This window comes from Danio rerio, chromosome 12, assembly GCF_052040795.2.
Source record: "Danio rerio strain M-AB ecotype USA chromosome 12, GRCz13ab, whole genome shotgun sequence".
NCBI lineage: Eukaryota > Metazoa > Chordata > Actinopteri > Cypriniformes > Danionidae > Danio > Danio rerio.
This window is the reverse complement of record NC_141032.1, coordinates 8,048,803-8,065,000: the sequence shown is the minus strand read 5'-3', so window position 1 is coordinate 8,065,000 and position 16,198 is coordinate 8,048,803. Positions and strand designations below refer to the sequence as shown.

At 34.6% G+C, this 16,198-nt stretch overlaps 2 protein-coding genes and 1 long non-coding RNA gene across 9 annotated transcripts in view; 2 read left to right on the top strand and 1 right to left on the bottom strand.

The window, feature by feature from the left end:
- The window catches only part of fam13c (family with sequence similarity 13 member C), a 168,475-nt gene that overhangs the window by 110,443 nt on the left and 41,834 nt on the right, over positions 1 to 16,198 (top strand). The window lies entirely within an intron of this gene.
- Positions 1 to 16,198, bottom strand: part of phyhiplb (phytanoyl-CoA 2-hydroxylase interacting protein-like b) — a 68,189-nt gene that overhangs the window by 49,436 nt on the left and 2,555 nt on the right. The window contains 1 exon segment of one of the 2 annotated variants that reach the window (NM_001005602.4): positions 9,612 to 9,725. In NM_001005602.4, coding sequence (NP_001005602.3) covers positions 9,612 to 9,720 — 109 coding nt within the window. In that variant the 5' untranslated portion in view covers positions 9,721 to 9,725. 2 annotated transcript variants of the gene reach the window in all.
- On the top strand, positions 6,234 to 9,810 carry LOC147841271 (uncharacterized). The gene is made up of 3 exons (XR_015503873.1): positions 6,234 to 6,354; positions 6,492 to 8,299; positions 9,448 to 9,810. It is a non-coding gene; the product is annotated as an uncharacterized LOC147841271 (long non-coding RNA).

The following is a 16,198-nucleotide window of genomic DNA, read 5'->3' as shown; positions in this document are numbered from 1 at the left end:
CAAAAAATCCTTTTCATTGACCCTTGTATCATTACATTAGTGTTTGACTTCTTTTGATTTCCATGTGGTGATGTCATTGGCCCATGAACATTTCCTGCTTGTTATCAAACTATTTCATAACTGTAACGAGGAAATCAATCATAATGTAATGCTAAAACAGCTGTCATAATATTATTTATCAATATGTGGCCCTTTTTGGATTCTCAGAAGCTATGAAAATAAAAAATGTAAAACAAGAAATGCGCTAGAACCATTGTTATCGTTTACATCCTTAAAAATGGCCTATAGTACAGGTGCATTTTTTAAATCATTCATTCATTCATTTTAATTTGGCTTAGTCCCTTTGTTCATCAGGGGTCGCCACAGCGAAATGAACCGCCAACTTATCCAGCATATGTTTTACACTACGGATGCCTTTCCAGCGCTTCATACGATGAGTCCTTCATACTCATAATTATGGCCATTTTAGTTTATTCAATTCAACTCTACACAGAAATGCCAACTGACCCAGCCGGGACTCGAACCAGCAACCTTCTTGCTGTGAGGCGACAGTGCTGCTAACCACTGAGCCACAATATCACCTTTTTCAAATATTATAAAAATAAAATGTTATTTTTATTTGTATTATTATAGAGCATTAGTTGGCTTAAAGGCTCAAAAGTACAGCATTTATTAGGGCATGTTTTTTGAAATGATAAGTCCATTTCATTTATCAGCCCTTTTCATTTGCGACATATTTTTCAGTCTATTTGCTAATCTGCTAATCAGTTTCTTTTTTTTTTTAAGCTGAGCCATCAGGGAATGAAAATGAACTGACAGCAGGGAATAAAATCCAGGCGGCCATACAACTGGAAAAATTAGAAAAATATAAAAATGACACCTTTACAAGTTATAAAGGTTTATATATATACATTTGAAGTCAGAATTATTCACCCCCCAGTTTATTTTTTTCCCAATTTCTGTTTAACGGAGAGAAGATTTTTTTCAACACATTTCTAAACCTAATAGTTTTAATAACTCATTTCTAATAACTGATTTATTTTATCTTTGCCATGATGACAGTAAATAATATTTGACTAGATATTTTTCAAGACACTTCATACAGCTTAAAATTACATTTAAAGGCTTAACTGGGTTAATTAGGTTAACTAGGCAGGTTAGGGTAATTAGGCAAGTTATTGTATAATGATGGCTTGTTCTGTAGACTATCAAAATATATATATACACACACACACACTCCCACATCGAATCCTTGTGTATTTCAAATACAAAATTTATGCATATGGAAAACGATTTTATGCAAATAAACACTCATTGCAACAGCGCCATGTTTGAGCTGGCAAGTGTTCATGTGTTAGTCTGCTAAATCCTTTGCTGTTTTTATGCATAAACACAATTTTCAGTTTTCATTTCAGCATGCTACAGTACTGTATGCCATGTACAAACAATGTTACTGCCCTAAATATTTTAGTTAAATCAAATGAACTTTTCTAGTCGTCTTAACTTGCATCAATCAAACTGACTAAAAATAAAGTTAAACTTTTTATAACTTAAAACATTTCAATCTTATTAACTTATTTAAAAAAGCAAGAGCAACATAAAAATATGTGTTGTCTTGACTTGTGCAGTTAATTAATGTGCAGTCAAGTATTTCTAAAAATTAATCAAACCTACTTAAAAAAAAAGTGAACATATTGTAAAGATCTACTCAAAATTCAACTTGCAAAAAAGAAAATTCAAAGAACACCTAAAAAGGCTCAACATGAAGTGATAAAATACTACAGACTAATTACCCTCAAGTGGTTCCAAACCTTTGTGAGTATCTTTATTCTGTTGAACACTGAAGAAGTTATAAGATACTGAAATCCAGCTTCTGACAAAATATCTTCTTGTGTGTGCAACATGACAAAAACAAGCTCATACAGGTTTGGTACAAGTAAACAGTGAATAAACGATGACACAATTTTCATTTTTGTGTGAACGATCCCTTTAATTTTTACTGCCGCTCATTGAAAAATCCTCCTCAAGCAAATTCAGCCAAGAACCACTAATCTATGCAAAGGATTTTTAGCAAAACATGGAAACAACACACAGACAGCAAAGAATTACCCAACCTCATCTCAGATGTGAGTTTACAGATGAAGAGGCTTAGATGTTCCGTCTTTAACCACGAGTGAAACATAAGCTTGTCTAAGAAGCATGCAGTGAAAGTAAATGATCATATGACTGATTCTCATAATAGAGCAGCAATGTTGCATGTAACTTAACACTGGTTTGCAAATGGATAAGTTGTGAAAAGCACACACACACAGTCTGAAACTGCAATGCCAGTGATGTAACACCACCAGGAAGAGATGTGATCTGAGAAAATAAGCCTGGCATGGTGTTTCGTTTGGTGTGATGTTTGCGCCTGAAGTGATGGAAAAACATAAAAAGTTGCAGGGCATGATCTTGAGCTTTTATTAGAGGTTTAAGAATAATTCGAGCAGTTTTAAGGCTTTTTTTGACAATTTGTTTGGGTTTAAAGAACACAACTTTTCATGAAGTAAAAGCATGACTTCCTTATAGTTATTTTACGATTTATTTCCGGCAGCTGGGGTGCCGGAAAAAAACCCCCGTAAAATAACCCCCGTAAAATAATGGATATTAAATTACAGAAATTTACCAGAAATATCAATTTAAGGAAATTTCTGTAATTTTTTTATCCGTTATGTTACAGTAAATTTCTGTAATTTAACGGCTATTATTTATCTTTTTTTCTGGCACCCCAGCTGCTGAAAATAAACCATAAAATTACGGATTTTTTTTTTTTTTTACAGTGTAGATTTAAACTGTTGAGATGTATCATTTTTTAATCCATTTAGCCGATCTTCAGCTCTGGTAGAAGCCCTTTTAGCTTAGCATAGGTCATTTGAACCATGACTTATGGATTAGACCATTAGCATCTCTCTCTCTCTCTCTCTCAAAAAAAAGTTTAGTTAATTTCCTTTCTAAAGCTTGAATGTATGTAAAGTTTTCTTGATAATAGCAAATATCATTTTATTTCCAATCAGTCTAATGCACAATGTCACCACAGAAGCTTTAAATTTTAAGTTTTTAAAAAATTTTTTAGCAAGATGCTAATGGCCTAATCTGATTTAATGACCTATGCTAAACTACGCTAAACGTGCTCCTGCCCAACCTGGAGATCGTCTGAATGGATTAAAAAAAATGGTAAAACTGTTGCAAAATGAGCCTATGTTCAAAATAAGTGGAGTGTTCCACTTGGAGTTTAGCTCCAGCTTGCTTAAACACACCTACCAGGAAGTTTCTAGTATATCTAAAACCTTAAGTAGCTGGTTCAGGTGTGTTTGATTAGGGTTGGAGCAAACTCTCCAGGACACCGACCCTCCAGGACCGAGTCTGGACACCCCTGTTTTAGTCATTACACTCGCTTTACATACAAAAGCATTTCTATGTATACGCATTTAGATTTAACCATAAATTTAAAACTCCATTTATTTAAACAACACGACTGTCTCCAGCAGCATGTGTATCTCAGAATAGCCTAATAATCATGAATCGGCTTCATTATCCGCCTGCTCTGTTTTGCTGCGTGCACAGTGGACACAATTAACAAATTGATGGCCATGTTAAATCGTTTCTTTCACTTGCGGGGCGGCTTGGCAGATGGTGGCCCCTGTTTTGGAGTCAGTCTCCTCTGGCCAGAGCTGTATATTCAGACAGGACAGCGAGCGAACACTGTCAGGCTGCTGTATAGGCCACACAAAAGATTGCCCATCTGAGGCCCGTCCCGAGGGGGCAGAAATGCAGAAACGCCCCTTTTAATGCATGCTTATCAAGAAGTCCCGCACTGGAGAGACTCATCTATTTTCTCTCTGTTCACAAATGGACGCCGGTCCTCAGAGTATTCAGCGTTTCAGAAGCAAAAGCTCGCCTTGAGTGCATCCGCAGTTTCATAATGATTACATAATGGAAATATGGACTCGTTCCTGCTGAATTCTAATGGAGGGGGAACTTAGCATATTGGGCTGAATCATTAATAGGAAGGTCATAAATTAGCTGCAAATGAACATCTGAGTCATTTTCGGGAAATGGTGGTGTTCATGGCTTTTTTTGGCACTATGACTCTATTAACAAGATACTTATTTGTGTCATGTTCATTATTCATCCATTTTAGTGTGTATTGCAATTTGTTTATGTTTGCGTTACATTAAATGAGCAGCCAGTTTGCATATCCTCAGTTAATAAAGGACAAATGTGTAAGATATTCGCAAAAACAAACAAACAAAAAAATACAATGGAAAATGTATTATGTTTAAACATATATATATATATATGTCCGAGGCGACGTGGTGGTGCAGTAGGTAGTGCTGTCGCCCCACAGCAAAAAGGTCGCTGGTTTGAGCCACGGCTGGGCCAGTTGACATTTCTGTGTGGAGTTTGCATGTTCTCCTCACGTTCGTGTGGGTTTCCTCCGGGTTCCTCCACAGTCCAAAGACATGCGCTGTGAGTGAATTGAATAAACTAAATTTTCAGTAGTGTATGAGTGTGTGGGTGAATGAGTGTGTATGTGTGTTTACCAGTACTGGGTTGTGGCTGGAGGGGCATCTGCTGCGTTAAAAAAAAATATGCTGGAATAGTTGGCGGTTCGTTCCGCTGTGGCGACCTTTGAAATAGAAATAAAGCTGAAAGAAAATTAATGAATAATCTAATTTTTAAAATCTTATTGGCTATGATCATTTCAGCCTGGGGAAGTTCTGCAGTACAGCAGTAATCTTTTCCAGTCACAGGATTAATCAACTTCCCTATAAATGTATAAATTGGCTCACCTCTCTTCTAAGCTCTGGCACAGATGTTTACTATTATTATGCCAACACAAATGACGAGGGGAGGAGCGTAGGAGTGTAAATATGGCAGTAAAACTCAAAGGACAGATGGGTTGGGACAGAATGTACCCTTTGTGACTCAGTCATGTTCATCATCTCCGTCATCTTCCTTCTTTGCACACCTGGGCCACGATTCATTAACCAATCACATTAGACTTTTTCCAAGTGCTTTAAAGGCCTAAAATACATGACTTTTTCATTTTTAAAAATCCCAAAAATGAATATAAGTGAATATAAGTGATTTTCGTGCATTTGAACAAAACAGATTTATTTTTTTATTAAAATAACATTTTAGTCACAGAACATCTTTAGAAATACAAAGATAATACATTTAAATTTATACAAAATATTTAAAAAATTGTAAAATTCAACCAAGTTTTTTACTATTTTTTTGTTTCTCTTGATTTTTGCTTTTTAAAATGTTTTAATTTAATATTTTTCCCTAAGATATAAATTTGTGTGTGCCAGTTTTAGGCCGATTTCATAAGTTATTTTATTAGATAAGCTTCAACACTGACTAATCTAATGTATATGCACAAATATATTATTGTGAAGCTTCCTTTAGAAAATATGATTTGTCGACTTATGTACTTGCATGATCTCAAATTTTCCTAAATCCAGAGAAATAAGCCATTTTAACTATTTCGTTAAAATTCGCAGTTCAGTTCAGTCGTTTGAAAATATTAAAATTTTAAAAGGAGGCGTGCCACCAAAACCCACCCCTAAACCCAACCCAACCCAAGGCGATGAACAAATCGTACTAAATTGTATGAAAGAGATCGAACAAATTTATACCAATTAGCCACTAAATCACCGTGAGATTGTGTTGGTAGACCAGTCACAACAGATTTAGCTCTAACCAATCAGAGCAGGGTATGGCCACCTGGCCAAGCAGAGCACAGTAGGTTCTTGGAAAGGAGACCAGATTCATGAACAACCATTTCAGAGACTAAAAGAAAAGAGCTGATGCTTAGCTCTATGTAAAATGGCATAACAGTGTAAAGCAATAGGATTGTATGAAATATGCAATATTATTTACAATATGAAACTATTTGTCGACTATTTATCGCAGCTTGCTAGTCCATATAAGATCAATTCTTTTAACAGCGAAATCTAAATCAATAGCGTTGTGTGTCTGCACCCATTATTTCCCTCAAAGGACTGTGACAGCATCGATGCTACACTGCATGGACCGTGTCAATAAGAACGTTCTCTCTTTGTTTGTCTTGTGACACCACTGCTGAAGGGACTTCGAGTTCCTCTGCACAGAGCTGGTATAGAATACAAAACAGAGCTCTTAGGCAATTTTGTTCATGCTCACACAAAGCATGTTTTTTTTTTTTTGCTTTAGCACTGAGGCCGATTTACTAAAGACCCCAGAAATAGATTTAATTCACAGTTAATTGTCTTCATCTTGCATTAGTACACTGAAAATAATAATTAATTGGATTTACTATTTTTTAAGGTGAGTGGTTACCTAATTTATACAAACAAACAAAGTTGAACATAACTAAATGTAATTTGTTTGATTAAATTCAGCCGTTATAAATTGCAACTACTTACCTTAAAAATGTAGTAAATCCAATGAACCATTTTTTTCAGTGAATTATTAGTAAATAATAAATAGTTTAACATTTTTTAAAAGCAAAACTGATGATTAGAGAGCAGTGTGAGACTTTAACAAATGCAAATATGTAAATAAAATGTCTGAATGACAAATTAATTAATTAATTAATCAGGCAGGGACAATCATCCGTTATGATACAGATAGAAAAATTGTTGGTCTGATGATTAGTTTACATGGCTAAATAAATGATTAAATAAAGATTGATAAACTAACTGGAATTTTAAATATTCAGCCATTATTATACACAAGGGAAAATAGATTAGGAAAATATCCAGACTTATTGACTTGGTACACTGTAAAAAAATAATAATAAAAAATACAGGGATTCACACAATCGATTTCTGGCTGGACAACATGATGGAATTAAGGTCATTTATTAATCTGTACAAATTTAACTGGATTAAACATAAAACCATTAAGTTGTCCACCCAAAAACCCCAGAATTGCTGTTGTTGTTTTAGCACTGTTTTTAGACCAATTCGTTAAATAAAAGCATAGAAATCTAGATTTAATCTTGCATTAGTACACAAAAATAATGATGATATGAATTTACAATTTTTTAGGGCAAGTGTTTACCTAATTTATTTTACATTAGTTGAACATTACTAAATTTAATTTATTTTTTTACATTCAGCCATTATAAATTGCATGCAACTATATACCTCTTAACAATTTAGTAAATCCAATGAACCATTTTTTTTCACTGAATTATTAGTGCATAATTAATTTTTAAATATTTTTGAAAAGCAAAACAGATTATTATTGAGTTGTGTGACCCTTTAACAAATGCAAATATGACAAATATGTAAATCAATGTCTGAATGACAAATTAATTATTAATTAACAAGGAAGGGATAATCATCCGTTATTATATAGAAAAATGGTTGGGTTGACATTTAATTTACATGGCCAAATAAATTATTCAATGAAGATTGATTAACTAATTATGGAATTTTAAATATTCTGCCATCATTATACACAAGGGAAAATAGATTGGGAAAATATCCAGACATCATTGATTTGTGTCGGTACAACATGAAGGAATCAAGTTAACTTATTAGTTTTTACAAATTTAAGTGGATTGAACATAAAACCATTAAGTTATCCTCAAGGATTGTGTTGCTTCAGCTCATTTTAAATAAGCCCAGTAGGCAGAGGACGTCAACATTACGTCAGAATGATGTTGTACCCCAGCATTGTGGGGACATTGCATTTTGCTTGGAAATGAAAATGGAGTTGACGTCAGAACTCAATGTCAGGCTAACATCAATGTCCAACATCCGATCTAAAATCAGCCAAATGTCAACGTCTAATTATGTTAAAGTTTGACGTTGTGTTGACGTTACCACTATAAGACGTTTATTAGATGCTGCATTTTGGTTGGTTATACCTGACAAATGTCGCTGGATTTTGGTCACTTTCCAACACAACCTAAAATCCACCAAATTTCAACGTCATATGATGTCATTATTGGACGTCAAAATAATGTTGTTCTTAGACGCTGGACAGACATTGAATTTTAGTTGCCTGACATCATGACCTAAATCTAACCTAGTATTAACGTCTTGTGAATTTTGTGTATACTGGGTGTAGTTTTATCAAATAGCAAATGAAATTTTTTGAGTGCATGTAGCATATATAAATCAACCAATCAATCATATTACAAAAATTACTATTATTATAAATTAAATATATACAAAGTACCACATACTCTGCTAATATGAAATGAAAAATGCTTGGGAATATATATAGATCTTAAGCAATTGGCAAAAAAAAATAGCTGGTCAACCAGGCTGGTTTTAGAGGAGTTTTGGCCACTTCCATGCTGGTTAACAGCTATTTCCAGCCAGGTCTTAGCTGGTCAGGCTGGTAGATGACCAGCTAAAACCAGATGACCAGCCTAGCCAGGCTGGGTGTGCCGCCAAAACCATATGTCCAGCTTAAACCAGGCTGTTCATACTGGTTTTAGCTGGTCATTTTCCAGTCTGACCAGCTAAGACCAGGCTGGAAAGAGCTGTAAACCAGCCTGGAAATGGCCAAAAGCCCTCTAAAACCAGGCTGGTCAACCAGCTAAAACCAGGCTGGTTTAAGCTGTATTTTTTAGCAGGAATATTTAAAAAAGAAATAATCTGTAAATTATAAAATATTATGACACAAAAGCAAATGTTTCAAATGCTTTTATGAAATACGTTATATTTGTCCTCTCCACAAATATTGCATGTCTCCACTGTCCTCTCCACATATATTGTATATCTCAGTATATTATTATAGCACATAGACTGCTTTTCCACATCACAAGAGTCCTTTCTCTGGAAAATCAATGACTAAATATGCCAGGAAACGCAGACACTGGGATACACCCATTAAAAACCCCGTCCATAACCATCAATTCTGAACTTAGTAAATACGCACAGTAGTGTCAGCCACATGAATCAGCGTATTCAGAGTGTGGATCGACTAAACATTCTGCTGTTTCATTACGACGCGTGTGAGTGAATTGCTCACTGGACGTACAGTATATAGATTGAGATGCGCGCGGCTGCAATCCGGTATTGTTCCAGCGTGGTGCGCGCGCAATGACCGTGTCCATGGTGCTGAACGGTACGCGAGCATCATACAGAAACCAGCATCCAAGTGCATGGAATATTAATGCGCGGAACACGTCTCTTTCTAAATAGCAAAAAACAAATGCACGCGTGCCCATTGAATGCGCGTGGATTATTCATCAAAACGTCAAAGAAAATGAGCACGTGCATGAATTAAAAGAACACTTTCTTGTCTAGACAGCTTTAACGCATGCAGGGAAATTGTTATTATAGTTGTTAAAAATAGTCAAAATAGATGTGTATGTATTAATAATGCTTAGCATTTTCGCGTGCACGCTCAAATGCAATGACACACCAAAACAGCTCCAGCCAAATGACAGAATAGCTGAGTAACCTCCCTCAAATAAGATTGAGGGACCTTTAAAGCATTTGCATTTTGTATTTTGCATGCATTTAACTATTTAAAAGCTCAAATGCTTCCTGTTCCTCCACTCTCGGGGCAAAAACGACTGGAGAATTTAGCGAAGGAATAGACGCACACTTTCTTACCTTCTCTCTCACAAAGCTGGATGGCGTCCAGGCTGAGATTCTTCATCATGTCCTCGCACGGGCTCGTGGGGCTGCTGATACTGTGTCCCACGCGTGGAACCTCCATCATTGAGCCTGTAATGAATGATATTCCGGGAGTGAGAGTGACTGCAGTGCCGCAGGACAGATCTCTCTCTCTCTCTCTCTCTCTCTCTCTCTCTCTCTCTCTCTCTCTCTCTCTCTCTCTCTCTCTCTCTCCCTTTGGGTTTCCACACTGTGCGATGCTGATGAGAGCCACGTCAGCACATCGTCATCGGAGCTCATCTCTCCTGCGACACACAGTCAAGGGCAAAGAGCAGTGACGTCTTGTACTGTAATTACACTCCGGTCTTTTTTATTAGAGAAATAAAATCACAGCGCTACTTGAGCTGTAAGTACTGTCAATTACTACTAAAAAGTCATTTATATGCTATTATTTGTTTAATTTAATGGCACTGACTTAATTCTCTGCTTATATTGAGTATAACAAGATGAGGAGTGTAATAATGCTTTATCAGTAATAAAACAAACATCAAAAATACTTTTCTTAGTTGGGTTTTTGTCGGGTTTCTGGTCATATCTAAGAATTCCTAAATTCAGATATAAGTAAGAGTTTTTTTAATGATTCTTGTTTTAAGAATTTTAGATATTTTGACTAGAAACAAAACAAAAACGTCCAAAAATATATATTTCAGGCCGTAGCCAGCCATGTGAAAGGGCTGGTTATTTATTTTATTTTTTCTCAAAAAGTGGAGCTTTTCGCAGTTTTTCCCCATATTTTCTATTTAATTATTGGGTTTAAATAATGCAGTTTAATGACATTTTAAGCATTTTTTGTTTGTTTGTTTGTTTAAATAGCTTGTTGGATGGTCATTAGACATGAGAAACGTTTCAATGTCCCAAAACATTTGCTTTAAATAGAAAAAAATATACTTTAAAATAGTAATTTATTACATGATTTATCACTAAGAAAAATAAACAAAACTGCACAATTTTTTAAAATTAAAACTGTAGCTTATTTTTATTTATTGGGCAAATAACAGTCTGGCCAGCACATTTAACTTTGCTCAGAATTGGCAATTTGAATAAACAAATAAATAAACAATATTAATGTAGAGCTTCACAAGTTTTATAGTTTTTTCTCTTTTAAAAAAGAATATTCATGGATACCTTTAATAAGGGCCACCTTTGGTGCCTCACACCTTTTTTTGTCAAGAATAAAATCCAAGATATAGAATAAAAATGTCTCTAAATTTGTTCTATTTTACAACAGTACAGTTGGTCAGTATACAAAAAGATGACTTTACCTATTTTTTTTTTCTTGCACAGATGAGAGGAATCCTGAAAAACAATTGTTAGTATTGGCCAAAACTGATTATCTGAAGTCACGACAGCCAACAGAGCATTCCGCTTGGTCTTAAAGCCTTCTTCAATGTTTTTTTTTTTTTTTTTTGACAATTTATGATTAAATAGCAGTCAAAATAGGACAAATGAGCTCCTGTATGGGACACGGACCTGGCTACGGGCCTGTACTTCTTTTTAGGACTGTCACTGTCAATGCATTATTAATACAATGAATATTCAGTGCAATTAATTATTTCATTCATCTTAATTTAACTCATCTTTCACTCATCATTTGTTTGTATTTATTTCTATTACAACCCCAACTTAGAAAAAGTTTGGAAAACACACATAAAAAGAAAGTAGTGATTTCGAAATGTACTTTGACTTGTATTTCATTGCAAATAATATCATCTTAAATTATTTCATGTTTTGTCTGGTCAACTTCATTTCATTTGTAAATGTACATTCTTTCCTGTCATTCAGACCTGCGACACATTCCAAAAAATGGTGGACAGTAGCAGTTTAGGGCCAGTAATCAGGTAAACTGGTTAAATAATGATGTGATTTGAAACAGGTGATGTCAACAGTTCGATTGCAATTATGATTTGGTACAAAAGCAGCATCCAAAGGTCTAGTCCTTTAGGAGCAAGGATGGGCAGAGGATTGCCAGTTTGCCAACAAATATGTGAGAAAATTATTGAAATGTTTAGAAACAATGTTCCTCAAGGAAAGATAGAAAGACACTTGGTTATTTTACCTTTAACAGTGCATAAAATAATTAAAAGGCACTGCATCAATAATCGCCATTTACCTATAAGTGATATCACCACATGGGCTTAAGACTACTTTGTTAAACCTTTCTCAAGTACCGCAATAAATGGCATCCAAATAATGCCAGTTAAAAAAGAAATGGACGCTGTTCTCTGGCCCAAAGAAGAAAAGGATCATCCCGAGTGTTTCCAGCAGCAAGTCCAAAAGCCAGGGTGTGTCATGGCATGGGGTTGAGTCGGTGTCCTTGACAAAGGTAACTTGCACTTCTGTGATGCAACATTAATACTGAAAAGTACATTTTGGAGCACAACATGCTGCCTTTTTTCCAGGGACGCCCATGCATATTTCAACAAGACAATGCTAAACCACATTCTGCACACATTACAAAGTCCTGACTGAGTAGGAAGAAGATACAGGCACTTGACTGGCCTGCCTGCAGTCCCGACCTGTCTCCAATAGAGAATGTGTGGCACATTTTCGAAGACCCTGTACTGTTGCCCACCTGAAGACTTGTTTGCAGGTAGGATGGCACAAAATTACACCTCAAACACTTCATCACTTAGTGTCTTCAGTCCCTAAACATCTTTTAAGTGTGGAATGACAACATTACAAAGTGGTAAATGCTTACTGTCCCAATGTTTTTGAAATGTGTTGCAAGAACCAAAATTGGCTTAAAATCATGAGGAACTGATTAAATAAGGTTTGCTGTATTGTCTGCAATGAAGTACAAGTCAAAGTAAATTTAGAAATCACTACTTTATTTTATTTACGTTTCCATTCTGTCCTGACTTTTTATGATTTCGGGTTGTAGATGAAACAATATAGGCATTGATTTGAATAGGCCTGTAGTGCATTATGTGTCTCTTTACAAACTGAGAGATGTGTTGACGTTTTTTTCAAAGGTACTATCAGAAGAGCTTAGATTTATTTTATTAGAGCTTAATTCTAGTTTGATAATAAAGTGATAGTTCACCCCTCAAAAAATAAAATTGGTCATCACCCATTATGAGATTTCTAGTCTATAATGCAAAGTACCGTGTAATGTGTAACAGAATCTCAGACTAATCTAATACTGAAAGTATTATCTAAAGTGTTACCTTAGTGGAAAGCTAAAAGTGTTTATTCTGCTCCTGGGCACATGGAGAACACAGAACGGATTAACGTTGAATGAAAGTGAATTAAATGTTTTGTTATGTAACAAGATTAAAAGCCCGTCTGCTTTCTTGTTGTCCTGCGGTTATTTTGGTACACTTTGTCAACCAAATAAGTTTAAATCTGGCAAAGGAGCGTAGTAGCATGTTATGTACAGGTAGTATAATGAAGATACAATGAACAACAACAAAAAATAATAATAATAAGTGTGTCCAGTTTTATATTTTTACTATTATTTTCATCATGATTTGTCAACTTTTATCATGTTTTAATTTTGAATTTGGTTTGAAGAGGGAAGGTTTCCCAATTGTTTTCACAGATTTGCAGATTTATTTATTGCTACACTATTATCAACATTCAATGGGCTTGTTTTGACAGAAGTTTCCTTATTTGTTTATAAAGCTATCCGCTAATTGATCTGCAGTGATAAAATCAGATGATTATATACAGTGATGTAAAGTACCAAATTACAAATACTCAAATGACTGTGATTAGTTTTTTTTCTCAGGAATTGTAATTTACTAAAGTAGTTTTAAAATTGTGTATTTTTACTTTCCCTTAAGTAAATTTTTAGTGCGGTATCGCTACTATTACTCCACTACTTTCCTTTAACCTGCAGTCACTACTTTATTATAATAATAATAATAAATAAATATATATATATATATATATATATATATATATATATATATATATATATATATATATACAGTAATATAATAGTAGTTTATAGTCTTGTCTATGGGGATTAGAAAATTCAGTCCCGTGAGTGCTGTTCAGTCAAATCACACATAGAAGTAAAGAGGTAAATCGCATCATAATGAACTACTTCAAAACATGTGCAATTTATAATTGCAGCAATCTGTTTGGAGACATTAAAAGTGTCCATGTCTTTACATACAAAAGTGTCCAAAATCTTTACATGCATTGACCCTAGAGACTGTTTAGATGCAAGTCACTGATGAAAAAATTACGGATGTTTATTTTATGATGACTGAAATGGGCTTAAACACCCAGCAGGCAAAAGACCTCAACATGACGTCATATTGAAGTTGTACCCCACTGTTGTGGGGACGTTGCATTTTGTTTGGAAATGAAAATCAGGTTGACGTCAGAACCCAATGTCAGGTCGACTTCAATGTCCAACGTTCAACCAAATATCAATGCCTTATGATGTTACAGCTTGACGTTGTGTGGACGCTACCACTATGACGTCTATCAGACGTTGGATGTTGGTTGCCATACCTGCCGAATAAATGTCAGTATTTGACATCAATATGACATTGGCTTAAGATGTTGGCTCGACGTTGGATTTTGGTCACTTTTTAACAACCTAAAATCAACAAAATATCAATGTCATTCGACGTCGTCATTGGACATTAAATTACCCTTGTCCTTAGAGGCTGGCCAGACATTGAATTTTGATTACCTGATAACAAACCTAATATTAACGTCATGACGTTGTGTGCCAGCTGGGCAATACCTAAATGCACTACAGAATGTTACGTTTACACACATCCACAAATTACATGTAAATGCATCAGTTTTTTCCAGCGTAATACTCACTACTCTTGAGTTCTTTTGGAAGGTCTACTTTGTACTCATATTACACTAATATTCCTTTATATGTTTATATTAACAGATACTTTTACTCGCACTGCATTTTTAGGCAAGTAATAGTAATTTTACTTCAGTATGATTTTCAGTACTTTTTCCACGACTGATTATATATAATGAGGGTTGAGCAGATTACTTAATAATAATAATAATAATAATAATGATAATACATTTTATTTAAAGGTGCCTTTCTGGCAACTCAAGGACACTGTACAATCAGTACGAGCAATAAAACAACAAGAGGAATAATAAATTATACACAGCAATAGTGCAGATAAAATTAATTAAGTATTAATAGCCACTTAAATAAGTGGGTTTTGAGTCTTCATTTGAATAGTGTGAAGGAGTCAATGTTTCTGATGGCAGGTGGTAGTGAGTTCCAAAGCCACAGAGCAGAGTGACCAAATGCTCTGTTGGTACTTAAAAACAGTATTCTGTTACTGATCATTAATTAAATACAAAAAAAAAAAAAAGATTGTAGTCGGTCATGTGGTTTAGATTCATGACTTGTCTCCTATTAGTAGTTTGTATGGTAATGCATTGTGATTACTTTTGGATTACTTTTGAACTAATCTGTTTCCAACAGTTTTGAATGTGATTATAAAATGAGAAATAAATATTATAATAAAATAAAATATACATTTTTATCAACATCAAATGTACGTTACAATACAGTGTAAAAAAATCTGGTTGCCATACATTTTTATGCTGAATCAAATTAACTTATGAATGCAAAACAGCTTACATAACTTATAAAATTAAGTTAGAACACGATTAACTTGATTGCATGATGGCAGTACATGATATTTTAGATATTTTTAAGGTACTAGTCTTCAGCTTAAAGTGACATTTAAAGGTTTAATTAGGTTAATAAGGCAGGTTAGGGAAATTAGGCAAGTCATTGATTGTTCTGTAGACTATCAAAAAATAAAATCGCTTAAGGGGGCTAATAATTTTGACCTTAAAATGTTTTTTTAAATATTAAAATCTGCTTTTATACTAGACAGAATAAAACAAATATTATGTAGAAGAAAAAAATATGATCAGAAATACTGTGAAAAACACCTTGATCTGTTAAACAAATTTTGGGAAATATTTGAAAAAGTAAGAAAATAAAAAAATCACAGGAGGGATAATAACTTTGACTTCAACCGTATATAATTTGCAAATATTGCCAAGTTTCTATATGGGGTTTTACCTCACAAGTACTGCCTTTTTTTTTTGTTGCCCTCAAAGCACGAGGTTAACAGATGCTTCCAAGTGTACCTCTGCCTATAAAGCTTGAAACAAATCATTCACATGGCTAGACAGTTCAATAGACTGTGCAGCATCACATTGAGATGAAGCAAGCTCACATGGGTGAAAAGTCACACTATAGATGCTTTTCATTTGGATCAAACAGAGAAGAAAGCACATCTTAACTTGCCGACTGAACCCAGAACTGTGTGTGGTGATGTAAAGTGTCTGGAGATACAGGATATTCGTCATCAACCCCTGAGAGGGCAGATAATCCAGTCCCCCCCACCCATGCTAACCATTAATAATCTGCTGGTCAAATCCTCCCCCATCATTTGCCGCTGACCAAAACCATAACACAACCATCCCCCTCTAACCATCAGATACATGCATTTTTTTCACTTCTGTTTGGCCATTCTCAATAGGTTTATTTAAATTTATTGATATTT